At 36.3% G+C, this 17980-nt stretch overlaps 1 protein-coding gene across 5 annotated transcripts in view; it reads left to right on the top strand.

Annotated features, from left to right (window-relative positions):
* KIF6 (kinesin family member 6) overlaps positions 1-17980 on the top strand; it is a 380981-nt gene that overhangs the window by 83162 nt on the left and 279839 nt on the right. For 4 of the 5 annotated variants that reach the window (XR_008680633.1, XM_055390330.2, XM_055390331.2 and 1 more), the window contains exons 4-5: positions 1824-1971; positions 6619-6728. Coding sequence is in view for 3 of the 5 variants with exons in the window: in XM_055390330.2 (XP_055246305.1) it covers positions 1824-1971; positions 6619-6728 (258 nt within the window). In the remaining 2 variants the exon portion in view is untranslated. Of the gene's footprint in view, positions 1-1823; positions 1972-6618; positions 6729-17980 lie in introns of those variants that run through there. The other variant, XM_031012602.3, reaches the window with a different exon arrangement.

Genomic DNA, 17980 nt, shown 5'->3' with positions numbered 1-17980 from the left:
GCCATGTTGGTGTGCTGCACCCATTAACTTGTTATTTAACATTAGGTATATCTCCTAATGCTATCCCTCCCCCATCCCCCCACCCCACAACAGTCCCCGGTGTGTGATGTTCCCCTTCCTGTGTCCATGTGTTCTCATGTTCAATTCCCACCTATGAGTGAGGACATGTGGTGTTTGGTTTTTTGCCCTTGCGATAGTTTGCTGAGAATGATGGTTTCCAGCTTCATCCATGTCCCTACAAAGGACATGAACTCATCAATTTTTATGGCTGCAGAGTATTCCATGGTGTTTTTCAAGACAGATAATGCCTAGAATATTTTACATCTATTCTTTCTATCAAGAATCAATAAAATGTTTAAGATTAGATATTTAAAATTTTAGACTTCATTTACCTAGAGCATTTATGGCCAAGAAATATCATATATCCAAATGATATTGCTAATGGGACATCAATGTTTCATTGGTAACAAATTCTGTTGAGGAAAAAGATTCTGTAATTATATATCTAATTTCGTCATAGTTCCAACATCTTAGAAATTGAGAATTTCAACAGTATATTGTCTCCATGTAAAGACACACGAAGAAAAGTGATTACACTCCTCAAAAGTAGAACATTGAATCACACAGTTACAATACTTTCTTGCGCATTCCCTGTACTAAGTCCATTAAATTTGTAAGCACCAACAACACTTTCTACCTACACAGCAACAGATGCATTGACTTGTTGCTGAAGATATTATTGTTAGTTTAATAGTTGCATAAGGTGGTCATAAGTTTAATAGTTGCATAAGGTGGTCGTAAGTGACCACTTCAGAATAATCTCCAGTCAAACCTGTGTGTTTTAGGGGACCCTTATAATGATAGATCACTCAACACACAGGCATGAAAGCATATGAAACATAGAACTGTAGATAGGATGTTGACAGAAGTAATAGGGAGGAATTCTAATATGAACAGTGAGGGCTGAACTCAGAGGAGCCATCTATCAAAAAATCCACGCACAACATGGGGACCAATAGCTGATGTCATCATAGCTGGTTTAATGAAAACATCTCAGAGATCAAGGAGCCACTTGTATCAAAAAACGAACATAAAGCTACAAAAGTTTACTGTTCCATGTAGCATAGATTAAAGACACAGTTTTGAAAGTCTACATCATTTCATGCATATTTATAAAAGCTTATATTACAGGTGGTGCTCTTCAAAGGCTGAGAAGATCCAGCCTTTGGGTTCTTAAGACCACCATCAAATCAAGGGCCGCTCTGCAGGGCTGAAGAATATATATGGACTAGCATCTTCTACCAAAAAGTCATTCCAAGAAAAGAGAGGAGGGGAAATCCTAGAGGATTTTCAGTTGGTGCTTAGTATTAAGTAGGGAATTACATTGCAAGGTATATGGTGGCAAGCAGAGTGTGTTCCTCCTGTTCTACGAAGTAACTACTATTGTGAGTGTTTACACCATGTGAGGTACCAGGTGTCAGGTTGACAGTTTGCCAAATTACAGGTATTGTTTCCCCAGAACTTTTTTTCAATATATTCTTTGATTCAAGTCCAGTGTGTACTAAAAGATGAAGAATATATTTAAGATGACTGAACTCCATTTGCGTTACACATCCTTTCTTAGAGAGCAGGATTGATGTGCTGCTGTTCCTAGATAAAAATGTAAATTCTAGCTAGATATTCACATATATAAATTTTTAATAGATATTTCTATAAAGTTTTTTTTAATAGTGTTTAATAAGATTGTTATTAGAATACAAGCCATTTAATTCATATGCAGTTAGCCATGTTGATATTAAAAGTGTGTCATTTCTTTATTGCAGTGTCCTGGCAGGTTACAATGGTACCATCTTTGCATATGGGCAAACAGGCAGCGGGAAGACATTCACTATCACAGGGGGTGCAGAGCGTTACAGTGACAGAGGCATTATCCCAAGGACACTGTCATACATTTTTGAACAGTTACAAAAGGTATGAAACTTTTCATTCATATCATTTTGTATTTGATATATTCAGCAAAAATATACTGAAAGCAGGAAATTTATTATGACATGTATTTTATTGTGTATAAATGATAAAGTCTTATTGTGTCATAACTTTGGCCTTTACCTTTAAGGAGAGGTTGGGATTTTGCTGTACAAGTGAAAATTAAGAAGGTACTTCTCATTAAAGGGCTGCTATTTCAGCAAAGGCTCAAGGAGAGTTCCTTCTGATATACGCACGAAGGTTGAAAGAGCAGACAACACCTTTTACCAACTAATATCTTATATTCCTCAAGAAACTGAGGAATGTCTTCTTATCAAAGCAGATCTTTCTTTTAGCTACTGAAACACTAAACAGGATAGTATAATTGTTACTATTTTACACTTGATAGAAGCCCAGAGGAATTTACCAAAGTACAAATACCGTTGTAATTATTATCATTGTAAAAAAGGGTTATCTATCTAGATTATATGTATCATTTATTGAGTGCCTCAAAATGCCAGTAGCTTTATCAGTTTTACCAGTATTTGATATAACATATAATGCAACTTCCCATTTCACAGTTGGGAATACTGAGCCTCAGGTTAAATATTTTCCTCTGGGCCCACATCCTGTAAGTAGCTGATGTGGAGTTCTATCCCAAGTCCACCTGATGCCTAACTCTGTGCTTTGTGCCATTATGTATATTGCTTCTATACCTCGGACTGGCTTTATTTTGTTGGTTGTGTTCAAACAAATTCCCCGTAATGAGTCACATACCTTCTCTGAGTTTCGGTTTTCCCTTCTGTGAAAGCAGAGATTGAATTGTATTAGAGAATCTCCAGTGTCCCTACTAGTTCCAGCAATTCCTTGGTTGTATTACTTCTGTATAATACATGTCTTAACTAGGTCAATATAACAGTCACTCCAAAATTTCTTGACTGTATATTGTTTGCATTTTGAGTTGCAAAGATGAGAAGAAATTGCTGAGATCTGCATAATTCTAATTGCCATCCATAAAGTAGCAATTATCCATTAGTTCAGCTCATCTTTCTCTAGCTCAAACATGCCAGCTTTGCATGCCAGAAAATTTGGATGAGAAAGGATTGAGTATAGCATATATGTTGGATCCAAAGCCCTTTTTTCATTTACTCACTTATTTCTGACATTGCCTGTTTTGTTCCCACATTTCACAACCTGGGAATATAATTCCTAATAGTTTTCATTGCTGTGGCCTAATGTGGAATCCTTTTGTCTTAGAAAGATCACTGGAGGTACAGGTCAACCTGGTTCTGAGAAAGTGTACTGCTTACAGCATGTGGCCTTGGGGCGGTTACTTAATGCCTCAGTCTTATGGATTGCTCTGAGGGGCTGAACATACTGTGTTTAAAGATATTGTCCAGATTCTTGCACACAGTATATGCTCAATACATGATAGTTATGATCACAGCCAGTAATATCCATATATGGATATTAATGTGGCCAAGTGATCCCTGACCAATTTCAGAGAACCCTTCAAACTCTCAAAACAAATGAAGCCAAATCCATGATTAAGTTAAATAGAATAAACTCATCCTCTCCCAAAGGAAAATATTTTTTGTCCCTTTAAAATTTTTGTCTATGGTTACTAAAGTACAGATCCAAATGTCTAAATGTCTCCTTAGTACTTACCATTTGTCAGGTTCATTGTTTTAGATCTGTTTGTCATTGACATTACCGTAAACTCCATTTCATTCTGAACGATCCTAAATAACTTCCTGGACTTGTAGCGAGCCCATTGGAGCAGTTTAAAGCCAGAGTAACTCTTTGTAAATGAACATATTTTCATGATGGGGCATAACACATTCATTATAATCAAACAGCTGCGGTGAAACTGGTCAAGCAACTTGAAGTGCATCATGAAGTTTGTTCATATTGTATAGCTGGAAAATGCAGCTTAGTACTCAGAGATCCCCAGCTGATTGCCTTAGAGAGGTACATGGAGCTCTCTAGAATTCTTAAAGGAAACATTTGACCTATGCAAAGTCTTCATTTCAAGATACAGTAAGAGCCCAGTGCATACTGGGTCCTGAAATGTCTATGAGTATGCCAGGAGCACATTTTCACTGATTTTAAGAGAAGAAAATTGATGCCATTTATTTTAGAAATCACTCTCATTATTTTTGAGTATTGTGAGTTTCAAACTTGTTTTGGGGCAGGAGAAAAGGCTGTCTGCAGGAAACATGTGTGTTACATTACAGTCTGGCAATCCTAAACACTAAAAAGGAGTAATAAGGAAAGGTAGCTTGCCACATAGCTCAGTGAATTTTAAGTGTATTTTCCAATGAAAGTCCAGAAAACGCAGAAGCTGAAAGAGCCAAAGACATTATCCCTATCACCTCAGGGCAGTGGACCTGCCGTTTTCCTGACGTTTTATGATTTATTGTAACTTCTGGAAGAAGAGATGTTCTCCACTGCAGATAAACATACAAGTTGGCTGTCCTTTTTGCTTTTATTTTCCTTTCCTTTTATATTCATATACTGAATTCTCCATTTGAAGGCTTCTAGAAATAATAATAAAAACAATAACTACAGCAATAATAATAGCAACAGCAGCAACAATGATTCGTTGATATCTGTTATGGGCCACACACTTTTGTAAGATTTTAAATATAGAATCTTATTTCTCTGTTACAACAGAATGCAAGATCAGGGCTATTATCCCCATTTTTATGGTGAAACAACTGAGGATAAGGGTTTGGGATTATTCTGTTATGAATGGAGTTTCAATATTCAAACTCAGTTCTTATCTGATGCTAAGAAGAACTCAGAAATGTATACTAAACTCTCAAATCATAATCTCTGGGTTATTTCAGATATTTTGGATAAATTTTAAAAATATGTTGGTTTAAACAGGATCTCAGAATGTTGCCAGAATATCCCCTAGGGCCTTTGACATGCTGCAGAGAGGGACAGAGTTTATGTATATATTGACCATGGAACTCTGTTTTCCAGGAGTATTCCATGGAATATTTTAGAAACATTGGATTAGACTAACAGCCACACAAAGTCTTTTTAGTGTTTATAGTCTCTGATACCTGTGCTAAGCCAAGTTATAACCCAAAGAATTATATTGAAATAGTACCTTTACTAAACTAGGATACTAATGTAATCAATAGGCCATTTGTTGGGATAAGCATTAGAGTCATCCACATCAGAAGAATTTTCAGCATTACACTGAAAAAAAATCGCTTGGTAATTCGGTCCATGTTGTCACCTTCACAGAACACCAGAATATAGAATTTCAGCTGTAGCTTGAGTGTATTTATTATAGTCATGGAAGGCTGAGAGTTGCTTTAATTGTTCATTTATAATTTTGTTTTTCTGAAATGACAGTATCTTTATTTGGATAATTGGAGCCATTTTAGAACCAAAGAATCATTCATTTTACACTGAAGAACAGATAGGGATTTATTAGCCAACTTCCTCACTTTAATGGGTTTGAAAACGAAGGCCTGACATGGTAGAGGCTCACCTCTAGTTAGAGTAGGAGTCCAGCTTTTTATTTATAGGCCACTATTCTCTCTCCTATCTCTGTGACTTGGTCCTCTCTCCCTTTGAACAAAACCTATTAAATGGATTGTCTTGGAAATGGGTGAGAATCAATCAGGAAAGTCATCCTAAGCAAATTCTTCATTAGTATACACTCTGACACCCTGGCAACCTGCTTGCCACAAGACCCAAATATACTCTCCTCTTATAAGAAGCATGATAATATTTGCAGAAATGGAAGCATTTGTATTTTTGGGGGAACAAAAAGAAGGTGCTATTGTTTGATATTTTGTATTGAAAACTGAACTTTCTGAAGAGTTGAAAAAATTCCTTATTTTATTCCACCTCAAAGGGAATGGGTCATTTTTGTCTATTGGCAGAATTGAGACTAGGACCAGGCACCTTTACTTTTAGCCTCATTACATTGATGCCTATGTCATTGCATTTCAGCAATGACCCACCAAAAACATTTCTCTCTATCTAATAGCTAAACATCTCTGATTTGCCCTCTTGGGCCAGGAAAATTAACTCCACAGGTGAGGTATTGGCAGTGAACTATTAATGTCCACTCATACCTGACTAATCAACTATTTTCTATCCTCTGGATGTCACTTTCATTGTTATCTATTTATGTCATCAGAAAATATTGAATATTAGAAAAGTAGAAAAAGAAGTATGATTAAAGATGGAAACTATTTTGCTCCTAAAATTTTTAAACCAAAGTAATGATCTGTGTTCTTTTTTATGAATAGACTATTCACAGAATATGTTTATTTTTTTTAGTAACCTTTTTTTGGTCTGGAAAGTAAACAAAATGGTGTGTTATACAGTTCTGCAACCAAGTTGGCTCATTGTAAGTGTGTATTGACTTTTTATGTATAATGTGGAACCAATAAAAAATAACAGACTGAAGTTGCTTGTAATCATGGGTGTTGGCCATTAAAAAAAGCTTCATGCATATGGTAACTGGCAACTTGAAAGTGTCATGAACTGAAAATGTAAACCATGTAAAGTGAGAGAAAAAGAGAGAAACTATGAGGAAACTGAGTGCTAAATGTGTTCATCTTCATCTAAGCAGAATCATTGTTATAACTGATAAATAATACCTTTCCCTTTTCCAATCAGGACAGCAGCAAAATATATACAACGCACATTTCCTATTTGGAAATCTACAATGAATGTGGTTATGATCTTTTGGATCCAAGACATGAAGCCTCCAGTTTGGAAGATTTGCCGTGAGTAGCAGAACAACAAAGAATGGAGGGAAATTACTTTCAGATGTTCTCTTCAATTGTTTTCTTTGAAACTTTGTATGTTTCTGGTCTCAATCATAATTAGCAAATACTGGATAACCGAATCTTTTTGTAATATAATGGATTTTTTTTCAGTTATGACAAATGGACAGTAGTGATGGGAACTAAAATCGCCTGAAACTCATTTCTTGGGAAAATCTCTTTTGGAGTTGGCAGAAGAGAGTGCAATGAATTTTCTCTAAGATTGGGTGCTTAGAGGATTGATGGGATATGACAGTACTACTTTCTTCCTGCCACATGAAACCCTGTTGCTCTTCTAATTGTGGCCTTTTTCTGAGAAGAAGGTATTCAAATTAGAGTTCAAGCAGCAATAAGAGAATCTGAGACACAGAAAATAACATTTTTACGTTTTCCTCAAATGCTTCTCTACTATGGTTAGTGCTAACTTTGGCAATCATTTGATCAGATTGGCACTGATTGTTTCATGACTGAAATTTAAATAGCGTCTTCAAAATTTATCTAATAATGGAGCAAGTTACCCTGCCAGCATTTATATAACATTGCTCAATGCTTGTTTGAATATCTGCCTATATTAGACATATATTAATTGGCAACTGTTCATATACTTTTGTTCAGACATCTTCATATATCAAAAGTAGCCTATAGCCAAGAAAATGTATCTTTATATTCTTATTAAATACTCTAATTTAGAAATACATATTCATTCTCTCCCAAAAAGATTAACAATCAGTTGTTTATTTTAATTTGCATTATCTCCACACCAAAAGGACTATCCAATTCTTGAATTGCTCTGAAATTTTATAGTAGTGAATATATTCGAAGTAACGGCTATTGACTTGGATATGGGACTCTTCTTTCTTAATGACATTTTTATTTTAATGGGATTTGTTGTCATGTAATTACAGTCCAAAATGTGAGAATAAGAACAGTTTTAGACCACTTTTGTGTATGTGTGTGGAAGTTTCTTGAAAACAACTGTTATATAACTGAGGTCACTTCTAACTTGAGTCAGTGAACTCTCCAACAAGAGGACAAAGCTACTAAAGGAGGGGAAGTCGTTGAAGATGAAAGCCAGCAACATCTCTGGAGACAACCTGACCAGCATTGAGAATGACTGCTGAATGCTAGCCATGCTGAGAAATGTGGAGGACACAGGGTGGACTAAAGCATTGCGCTTGCTCTCAAGCTCGCTCTTTTCTAAAAGAAGCCCATTTGAAAATACTGAAATCACTTTTTCTTCTTTTGTGAAGGATAGAAAACTCAACAAATAAGTCCTCTCCTGTGAAGGTCACCAGTCTTTTTAACTCTTGACATTGGAGGTTAAAAGATTGTTAAATATTACTTAATCCAATGCCCACGTTTTATAAACAGAGAAATCCAGAAAAATGAAATAACTTACCTAAGACTGTAGGACTGGGACTGGAACCCAAATTTCCTGACTTCTCACCAAGTACTTTTTTTTCTATATATTATGTTACCTCTCTTAAGAGTTCAATGGACTTTTCTCATTCCTAGCTCTTCCCATTGTTAGGCTGCACCAAACCATGTCGATTAGATTCAGATGAAAAGAGCCCATGCTCTGTTCTTCTCCCTCTACACTCTCATTTCAAAACGTCTGCTTCACAGTTTCAATTCAACAAATAATTTTTAAAAGTTATTAAGGACTTATTCTGGCTTAGGCAGTAGAGACACTACTAAACCAAGTAAGGCATATTTCCTACCTCTGAGGAATTTATTGTAAATATAAACATCTAGTATGATATCCTTAGACAGCAAACTTATCTATGTAAAATTTATTATCATCACTCAATCAAACTTTCTAATGGAAATCTCCTTTTTAAGTCAATGACTCCTTAATTCTCTAGGTCCCACTATAAAAATTTTGAAGCTTGGCCAGGCGTGGTGGCTCATGCCTGTAATCCCAGCACTTTGGGAGGCCAAGGCAGGCAGATCACAAGGTCAGGAGATCGAGACCATCCTGGCTAACATGGTGAAACCCCACCTCTATTAAAAATACAAAAAATTAGCTGGGTGTGGTGGCTCCTGTAGTCCCAGCTACTCGGGAGGCTGAGGCAGGAGAATCGCTTGAACCCAGGAGGCAGAGGTGTGGAGATAATGAGGTTTGACTGGTGTTGAATCTGCTAGTTTTCTGAGGGCCTTAGACAAGTTTGCCTTTTACTAAGATGATAAAATAATTATTTATAATGAATTTTTTTTTTTTGCTGTACTTGGATTCGATTAAGCATATGTGCTATTAATTACAAACTCTTGAACTGGGGCATACTATAACTCTGAAATTCTAGCTCTCTGGTTGACTGATTTCATTGTTGTGAGCTGAAATGTCTCAGACACTTTGAATGCCTTCTAAACATAGTAGGCAAAATGTCTGTTGACCTTGGTCCCCACTCATAGTCATCCATTTCAGGGACAATGGCAATATACCCATTTTATCTCTTTTGCATTCTTATACAAGGCTTAACTATATAAAATCAACTCAGGGTCATGTTGGTGCTGCACAATAACAGCCATCAGTAACAGCTTCCTTACCATTGAGTGACACAGCATCCCCAAATATCACCTGCGAGACGCTCTTCTCACATACACTCTGCCTTTTCTATTTTTTTTTCTTTTACATTCTAAGATGTACCACTTGCCTGCTCTTGCAGAACTTTTGCCTATAAAACTGTCTGTGGATTTTGTATATATTATGTCAGGGCACTAAACTAAAGTCATTTGCTTTTTTCAAATGTTGCTATAGTCATTTGTTTAGTAAATGTGAGAAATACTGACATCTAAATTAACAATCAAAGGTGATTAAACCAAACTTAACCAAGATGAAATACATAATTGAATAGCTCAATAACTATTATAGAAGTTGAATTCATAATTTTATAAGTTTCACAAAGTGAAATCTTTAGGCCTAGATGGTTTCACTGGAAAATTCTACCAAATATTTAAAGAAGAATTAACACCAATTTTACATAATCTCTTTCAGGAAATAGGAGAGAGAACAATTCCCAGGTTATTCTCTGAGTCTAATATTGCCCTAATACCAAAACCGGGCAAAGATTGTACAAAAAAACAAAACAAAACAAAAAAAACTACAGACTGATATCTCTCATGAACATAGGCTCAAAAATCCTCAACAAAATATTGGCAATTGAATCCACAAATGTATAAAATCAATACTATATCATGACCAAGTGAGATTAATTCTAGATTGCACAGCTAGTTCAACATTTGAAAAGCAATCAATGTAATCCACAGGCTAAAGAAGAAAAATTATACGAAGCTCAGAAATAGTATTTAACACCCATTCTTGATAGAAATCTAAACAAGTTAGAAATAAGGAGAATCACCTCAGTTTGTTAAAGAGCATCTACAAAATCCTACAGCTAACAAATGTGTAAAGGTGAAAGACTGAATGTTTTCCTCCTAAGATCAGAAAACAATGCAGCAATGTCCATTCTCACCACTCTTCTTCAATATAGTATGGAAATACTAGTCACTTCAGTAAAAGAAAAACAAGAAAAGACATACATATTTTCTACTAAAATATCCCAAAGAATTTGCAATCTCTTCTGAAAAAAAAAGCAGAGGAAACATGTTTTAACTCATCCAGTGATCCCAGCATTATCCAAACACCAAAAGCAGACAAATGCATTACAAGAAAGGAAAACTACAGACTAATATCTCTTGTGACCACACATGCAAAAATCCTCAATAAAATATTAGCAGATTATATTCAAAAATGTATAAAAAGAATTATATACTACAGCCAAGTGAGATTTATTTAAGGTATGCAAGACTAGTTCAACATTCAAAAATCAATTAATGTAGTCCATGGCATGAACAGTCTAAAGAATAAAAATCATATTATCATAACAATAGATGCAGAAAAAATATTTGACAAAATCCAACAGCTTCTCATGATAAATACTCTCAGGAAACTAGAAATGGAGGAAATGTTCTCAACTTGATAAAGAATATCTATAAAATGCCTGTAGGTAACATTATATATAATGATGAGAAGCTAGATGCTTTCTCCCAAGATCAGGAACAAGGAAAGTATGTCCCTCTCACCACTCTAATTCAACATTGTACTGGAAGTCCTAGCCAATTGCAATAATACCAGAAAAAGAAATTAAAGTTATTGGGAAGAAAGAAATACAACTGTCTTTGTTGACAGATGATATAATTACCTATGTAGAACATCTCAAATAATTGACAAATTCCTGGAATTCATAAGTGATTATGGCAAGTTTGCAGAATACAAGGTTAATGTACAAAAGTCAATTGTTTTCCTCTATACCAACAATAAATAATTGGAATTTAAAATGGAAAACACAATACTGCCTACATTAGCATCAAAAAATGAAATACTTATGTATAAATCTGACAAGATATGTACAAGATCTATATGAAGAAAACTGCAAAGCTGATCAAATAAATCAAAGAATGTCTAAATAAAAAGATATTCCATGTTCATGGATAAGAAGACTCAATATTGTTAAGATGTCAGTTCTTTCTCACTTGATTTGTAGATAAAGTATAGATCAATTTAATCTAAAGCAAATTCCTAGTAAATTATTTTGTAGCTATCAATAAAATGACTATAAATTTTACAGGAAAGGCAAAATAGCCATAATAGCCAACACAATACAGAAGAAGGACAAAGTCAAAAGACTGACATCACCCAACTTCAAGACATACTATAAAGATGGTAATTAAGGCAGTATGGTAATGGCAAGAGAACTGACAAATATATCAATGGAACAGAATAGAGAGCCCAGAAATAGACCCTTAAAAATATAGTCAACTGATTTTTGACAAAGAAGCGAAGGCAATTCAGTGGAAAGGGGGTAGTCTTTTTTATAAATAGTACTGGAGCAACTGGATATGCACACATGAAAAAAGTGACATGGACCTTACACCTTACACAAAATTAACTTGAAATGAGTCATAGACCAGAATGTACCATGCAAAACTATAAGTCTTCTAGAAGATAACACAGGAGAAAATCCAGATGGCCTTGGGTTTGCCAATGAGTTTTTAGATGCAACACCAAAAGCATGACCAGTGAAATAAAAATTTATAAGTTGAACTTTATTAAAATTAAAACTTCTGTTCTGTGAAAGACACTGTTAAGAAAATGAAAAGGCAAGTCACAGGCTGGAAGAAATTAATTATCAAATACATATCTGATAAAGGTACAAATATACGAAGAATTTTTATATCTGAAATATGCAAAGAATTTTAAAAACTCAACAATAAGAAAATAAATGCCCAAATTTTTAAAATGGGCAAAGGATCTGAATAGCCACTTCGCTGAAGAAGATACACATATGGCAAATAGCGTATGAAAAGAATCTCAACATCGCCTGTCATTAGGGAATTGCAAATTAAAACAGTGATATACCACTACATACAAATTAGACTGGCTAAAATCTAAAATACTAACACCAAATGCTGGCAAGGATGTGGAGCAACAGGAACTCTTATTCATTGCTGATGGGAATGCAGAATGATCCCACCACTTTGGAAGACAAATTGGCAGTTTCTTAGAAAATTAAACATAATTTTACCATACGATCCAGCAACTGCACTCCTAGGTTTTTACCAAAATGAGCTGAAAACTTATGTCTACACAAAAACCTGCCCACAAATACATATAGCAGTCTTATTCATAATTGCTAAAAATTGGTAGGAACCAAGATGTTCATCAATAGGTTAACAGATAAACTGTAGTACATCCATACAAGGGAATATTATTTGGCAATGAAAAAAATTAGCTATTAAGCCACAAAAAGACATGGAGAAAATGTAAATGCATATTGCTAAGTGCAAAAGTTAGCATGAAAGTCTACATACTGTATGATTCAAACTATATGGCATTCTGGAAAAGGCAAAACTATAGAGACAGTGAAATGATCAGTGATTGTCAGAGGTTGAGGGGGAGCGGTAGAAGAATAAATAGGTGAAGCACAGGGGGTTTCTGGATGGTGAAACTGTTCTATATGATACTGTAATGGTGGGCACATGATATCCTACATTTGTCAAAACCCACAGAATTTACAATACAAAGAATGAACCCTGATGTAAACTATAGGCTTTAGTTAATAAGGTGACAACAAAAAGTAATGAACTATTGAGATAATTAACAACTTGGATGAATCTCCAGGGAAATATGTTGAGTAAAAAAAGCCAATCCCGAAAGGTTTACATGCTGTATGATTCCAATTGGTGAACAGATTAGTGGATACAGAGTTAGGGAGGGCAGGGGAATGGTTGGACAAGGTCAATACAAAGGATCCTTGTGATGATGCAGTGTTCTGTGTCTTCACTGTGGCTCTGGATACACAAAGCTACCCATATGATAAAATTGCATAAAACTAAATGCACACACAGACACACACAAGGGAACATAAGCAAAATTGGGGAAATTGCATATAATTAAATATTAAATGTACACACAAGCACATGCAAGTGAATACAAGCAAAACTGGGATAATTGCATAGAACTAAAATGTATACACACACACACACACACACACACACGTAAATGAGTACAAGCAAAACTGGAAAAATCTGAATAAGATTGGTGGATTGGATTGCCAATGTCCTGGTTGTGATATTTTAATACTATAGTTTTGCAAGATGTTACAATTGGGAAAAACTGGGCAATGGGTATATGAGATTTCCCTGAATTATTTCTTATAGCTGTATGTGAATCTATAATAATCTCAAAATGTTTAATTTAAAAAGTAATTGGCTATATATTTGTATATAGACATACATATGCATATACACACATATGTGTATTAAACCTATTCTGTATTTAGAAATTTTTTAGTATTTCAAATGAAAATAGAAATTCTATTTTTGAAAGCTTCTTATGTCACATGCTATAAAAGGACTATAGTTAGAATCTAAGTTTGTCTCATGAAGTAAAACAGGATAACTGTTGGTCTCAGCTGTAGAGAAAATAGTCACCTTACTTTAGTATAATTTTAGTATTCCTAAATAGGGAAGCATATTCCATTTAAGATTCTAACGATTGTCATGGTTATTACTATAAAAAGGAACCAGTAAACGCCAGCATTCAGTATTGAAATCTTGGCTGTGTTGTATTTTTTGAATAATTTGTCATCAAAGGGGAAAAAGTCACCAAATGTTAAATTTAAGTCACCACATTTCTAACACCTACTGGATAGAAAACACTGCTAAGTGATGCAGGAGTTACAAAAAAATTAATGCACAGTCTCTGCTCTCATGACTTACAGTCCAGTCATGTGAATTCATTCATATACTCAGCAAACATTTGTTGAGACCCAACTTTGTTCCAGCCATTGTGCTAGGCACCATGTTTGCTAACATAGTCCCTGTTTCCCTGGAACTCGTAGCAGAGAGGATGAAGCTAGTATAAAATAACATAAGGTGGAATGTGAAAAACATTGTAAGAGAGCCAAAAAAAATGACAAGAGCTCACAGGAGAAAGAAATCACATCAATGCAAGAGATCAGGCAAAGATTCATAGGGAAGATGGCGGATGAAATCATCCTTGAGGGAAGGGGTAGGACTTGGGGCAGCGGAGTGTGGCTTTCATGTGGAAACAAAGAGAAGTTGAAGCATAGGGCTTGTTCTGTGACAGTTAGTAGACCTGTTTGACTGGAACCCAGTAAGGGAGCAGGCAGGAGCATTAAGACTGGCAAGGTACAAATGTGAGGATTTGGCAGGCAAGGTGTAGCCCTTGGAGATTTTGATTCCAGGACATAGCATAATTGGAACTGCCTTTTAGGAAGAAAAATCAGTTAGTAGTGTGTAGGACTGGAATGAGGTGGACAAGAGTCAGAGCACTGTGGCAAGTTACTGGGACTGCTTAGGTGGCAGCGGGAGTAAAAAACAAAGGAACAAAATTGGAAGGCATCGTAATCCAGTGGCTTGAAATTTAACTAAGTGTAAGAATCACCTGGGATGATTGTTAAAAATGCTAATTCCTGGCTTCCACCCCCAGAAAATTCACATATGTTTGAATAAACATCCCAGGTGATTCTAATGCCGGAAGTTTGCCTTAATCCCTTCCCTCATCCACCTAGGGAAAGTTGTTTTTTGAAATACCAGGAAAATCTCTCCAAAGAGGATAGTGAACCAGTATTTATTGAGCACTTATTTTATGCCAGTTTTTATGCTAAGGACTGTGCATACATTATCTCATTTAAGGAAGTAGGTATTATAATCCATGTTTTATGGTTGGCAAAACTGAGGTTCACAGAGATTGTGTGATGTTTCCCCAGGATTTCATGTCTGCTAAGAGCTAGAACCAGGATATTAACCCTATTCCATTAAACATCAGAGCTGGGGGTGCTGGTGTTCTTTCCTAAGAGATCTGTGTCATATCTCAGTATTCCACCTGAAGCAGACTGTGGTTTCTAGGTTTCTTTAGGCCTCTGGAGCCACTTGTGTCAGTCTGGGTGAGCCAAAGATTGTCCATTTCAGCCCCATCTGGTGCATGTCAGACTCTCTGCAAAGGTCTGAAAGTAAATGTTCTTGGCCTCAAAGGGCTGTGGTTCTAATAGAACAGACTCATAAACTGATCATTTCAGTTGTGCATAGTAAGTGACAAGATGCCCTGGATTCTGTGGGGGCAGAAGAGGGGAAACTGATTTCAATCTGGGGATTCAGAGAAGACTGGAGTAGGCTCCACCACATTGTGGTCTCCAACCTCAGCTGGGCCCTCAGCCTGCTGAGCAACACATTCATGTGCCCGGTGCTTTTTGTTCCCATCCTCACAATGATTATACCAGACGTTCATCTCTTTGGTAAACTACTCCCTGCCCTAAATCTCTTTGGAACCAGTTGTATCCCTATCTCAGAAAGAATATGGAAACTGTCAAACATGAATTTCCTCAGCTTCCTGCCTGTCACCCTTTTTCTCACTTACCTACTTTCCTCTAGTCTCAGGAACTCTGTCCTTTTGGAAGCCAGTTCTCCCCCATACACTTTGGACCCTCCTTGTGTCAGCCCTAAACCTGTTTTGTATGGCCTACACATTTTGTGTTTAAGAATTTTTTACTTAGTGCTTTTAGATGAGGCATGCATCCTTCAGTCCTTACTACTACCTTTTGCATTACATGTTTCATTTGTGTTATTTTTTTCTGTCTCCTATGGGGATTTGAGGGGACTCCTAGGCCTATAAGCATAGATCTCAAAGTTAAAGCTAACTCCAGTCTTTTCTTAAACTGAGTTAATTACTGACACAGCTGGAATGGCAGCCTCTTGAGGAGTTGGGGGTGCTTTCCTGTAGGATGATATGAGTAACCAGTGACCAGTGATGTTAAGTCCTACTCTATGTCTTGGCCGGGGACTGTGTACATTGAGAACTGAAACATTGTCAGTAATCATGATGAAGGAATAGAAAGCCCCCATAGCCCGAAAATGACATAATTCCACATGAAGCCTAGCCCCACCTACTAGAGTAATAACAAGGGAGAAAGCTGGCTTCCTCTACTCTCAGTAGCCAATTGAATGAGATTGTTCTCAGTATCAGAAATGTCTTAGACAATTAGGAGGTTGTCTTAGTCAGCTTGGGTTGCCATAACAAAATACCATAGAATGGGTAGCTTAAACAACAGACACTTACTTCTCACAGTTCTGGAGGCTGGGAAGTCCAAGATCAAGGTACTGGCAGATTTGGTGTCTGGTGAGGGCTCTCTTCCTGGCTTGCAGACTGTTGCCTTCTTGCCTGGTGGGGAGAGAAAGAGAGAGAGAGCTCTTGTTATAAGGATACTAATACCATCGTGGGATTGGGACCCCACCCTCATGACCTCATTTAAACCGAATTACCTCCCAAAAGCTCCATCTCTAAATATCATCACATTGGAAGTTAGGGCTTCAACATATGAATTTGGAGGGGACAGAAACATTTAGTCCATATAATAGAAATGTTAGCTTTCACCAACCATTGCCTAATAAGTGATGCGTGGAAGGATGGGAAGAAAGAGTTTCAGTGTTTTCACTTGTATATCTGGAATATAGAAATATATCTGTGATATTTAGAGCTTTTAGTGACATGAATTAATTAATGACAGGAAAAACACTGTCACCTCAATCTATTCCATTTTCCTTGTGCTTTGTGTATAAACAAATGCATACACTTTCTTCAGCCATTAAGAGGTGAAATACACATTCTAAACTGTGTATTAGTATGGATTTGTCTTGCTTTGACATATTGTCCTGTTAGTCTCCACGACTGCGTTATGAATTGATTTATTCTGATAGTACATCATTTTCAGAATCTATTCTCAATTTTCAGTATATGAAGCAAAACCTTAGGATTATTTCAAACAGCTTTGAATGATTCTAAGCTTGCTTGATCACTTTATTCTGTTCTTTAGAAAAATGTACAGGGTTTAGAAACACGTCTATTATAGCTCAACTGATAGAGAAAAAAATTATTACAACCTTTTGAGAGTGTTAATAACATGTATGCCAACAATTTACCATATTGCAAGAATCTCAATTAGCTCTTTTCAGTGCATTATAAAGAATTTAATCTGTATTCGTCTCTTCAATTAACTTACCATTTAGTTGGAAAATGGGGTATACACATGAAACACCTGAAGAGGCTTCTGCACCACACTCAACTATCCCACTAATAATGTATGTACATGTGAAAAGAGCATACACATGATTTAGAGCTGCAGTCATCTCATAAAAGGAGCCCACTTCAGCCAGCTGTTTCCTGTCACTACCTACTCAGGCCCCTTTTAACACCCGCGTCTCGCTCCCATAACCCTCAGTGGTTTCCTAATTTTACTGACGTATGGCAAGTTCTGACTGAGCCAAGAGCTGACAGTGCTGCTGAGGTGGGAGCAGAGCTGAGCTGGCCTGAGAGAGGGGACACATGGGAAGAGCCTTTAGAATGAAGTCTAGGTGAGGGAAGTGAAGAGATTACGTCAGATGGCTGGAGGAGTTATCTGGGCCAGGTGATGAAGGTCACAAGCAGTATATTAATCTCCCTGCTCTGGAACTTCCATAGCAGTTAGCCTATGTGTGATTCCACAGTTAATTGTAATTGGCTTTGTGTTTTTACATTGAATTCTAAGGTAGTTGAAGATGTTCTACAAAATGAAAGTTATTATGAAACAGAGATAAGACTGATGGTATTCAGACCAACTGGCCAGCTATTATGTATTAGTATTTATCTAACTCGA

The sequence above is a fragment of the Gorilla gorilla genome, chromosome 5, assembly GCF_029281585.2.
Source record: "Gorilla gorilla gorilla isolate KB3781 chromosome 5, NHGRI_mGorGor1-v2.1_pri, whole genome shotgun sequence".
Taxonomy (NCBI): Eukaryota; Metazoa; Chordata; class Mammalia; order Primates; family Hominidae; genus Gorilla; species Gorilla gorilla.
The sequence above is the reverse complement of the archived record's forward strand: the minus strand, read 5'-3'. Positions and strand labels throughout refer to the sequence as shown.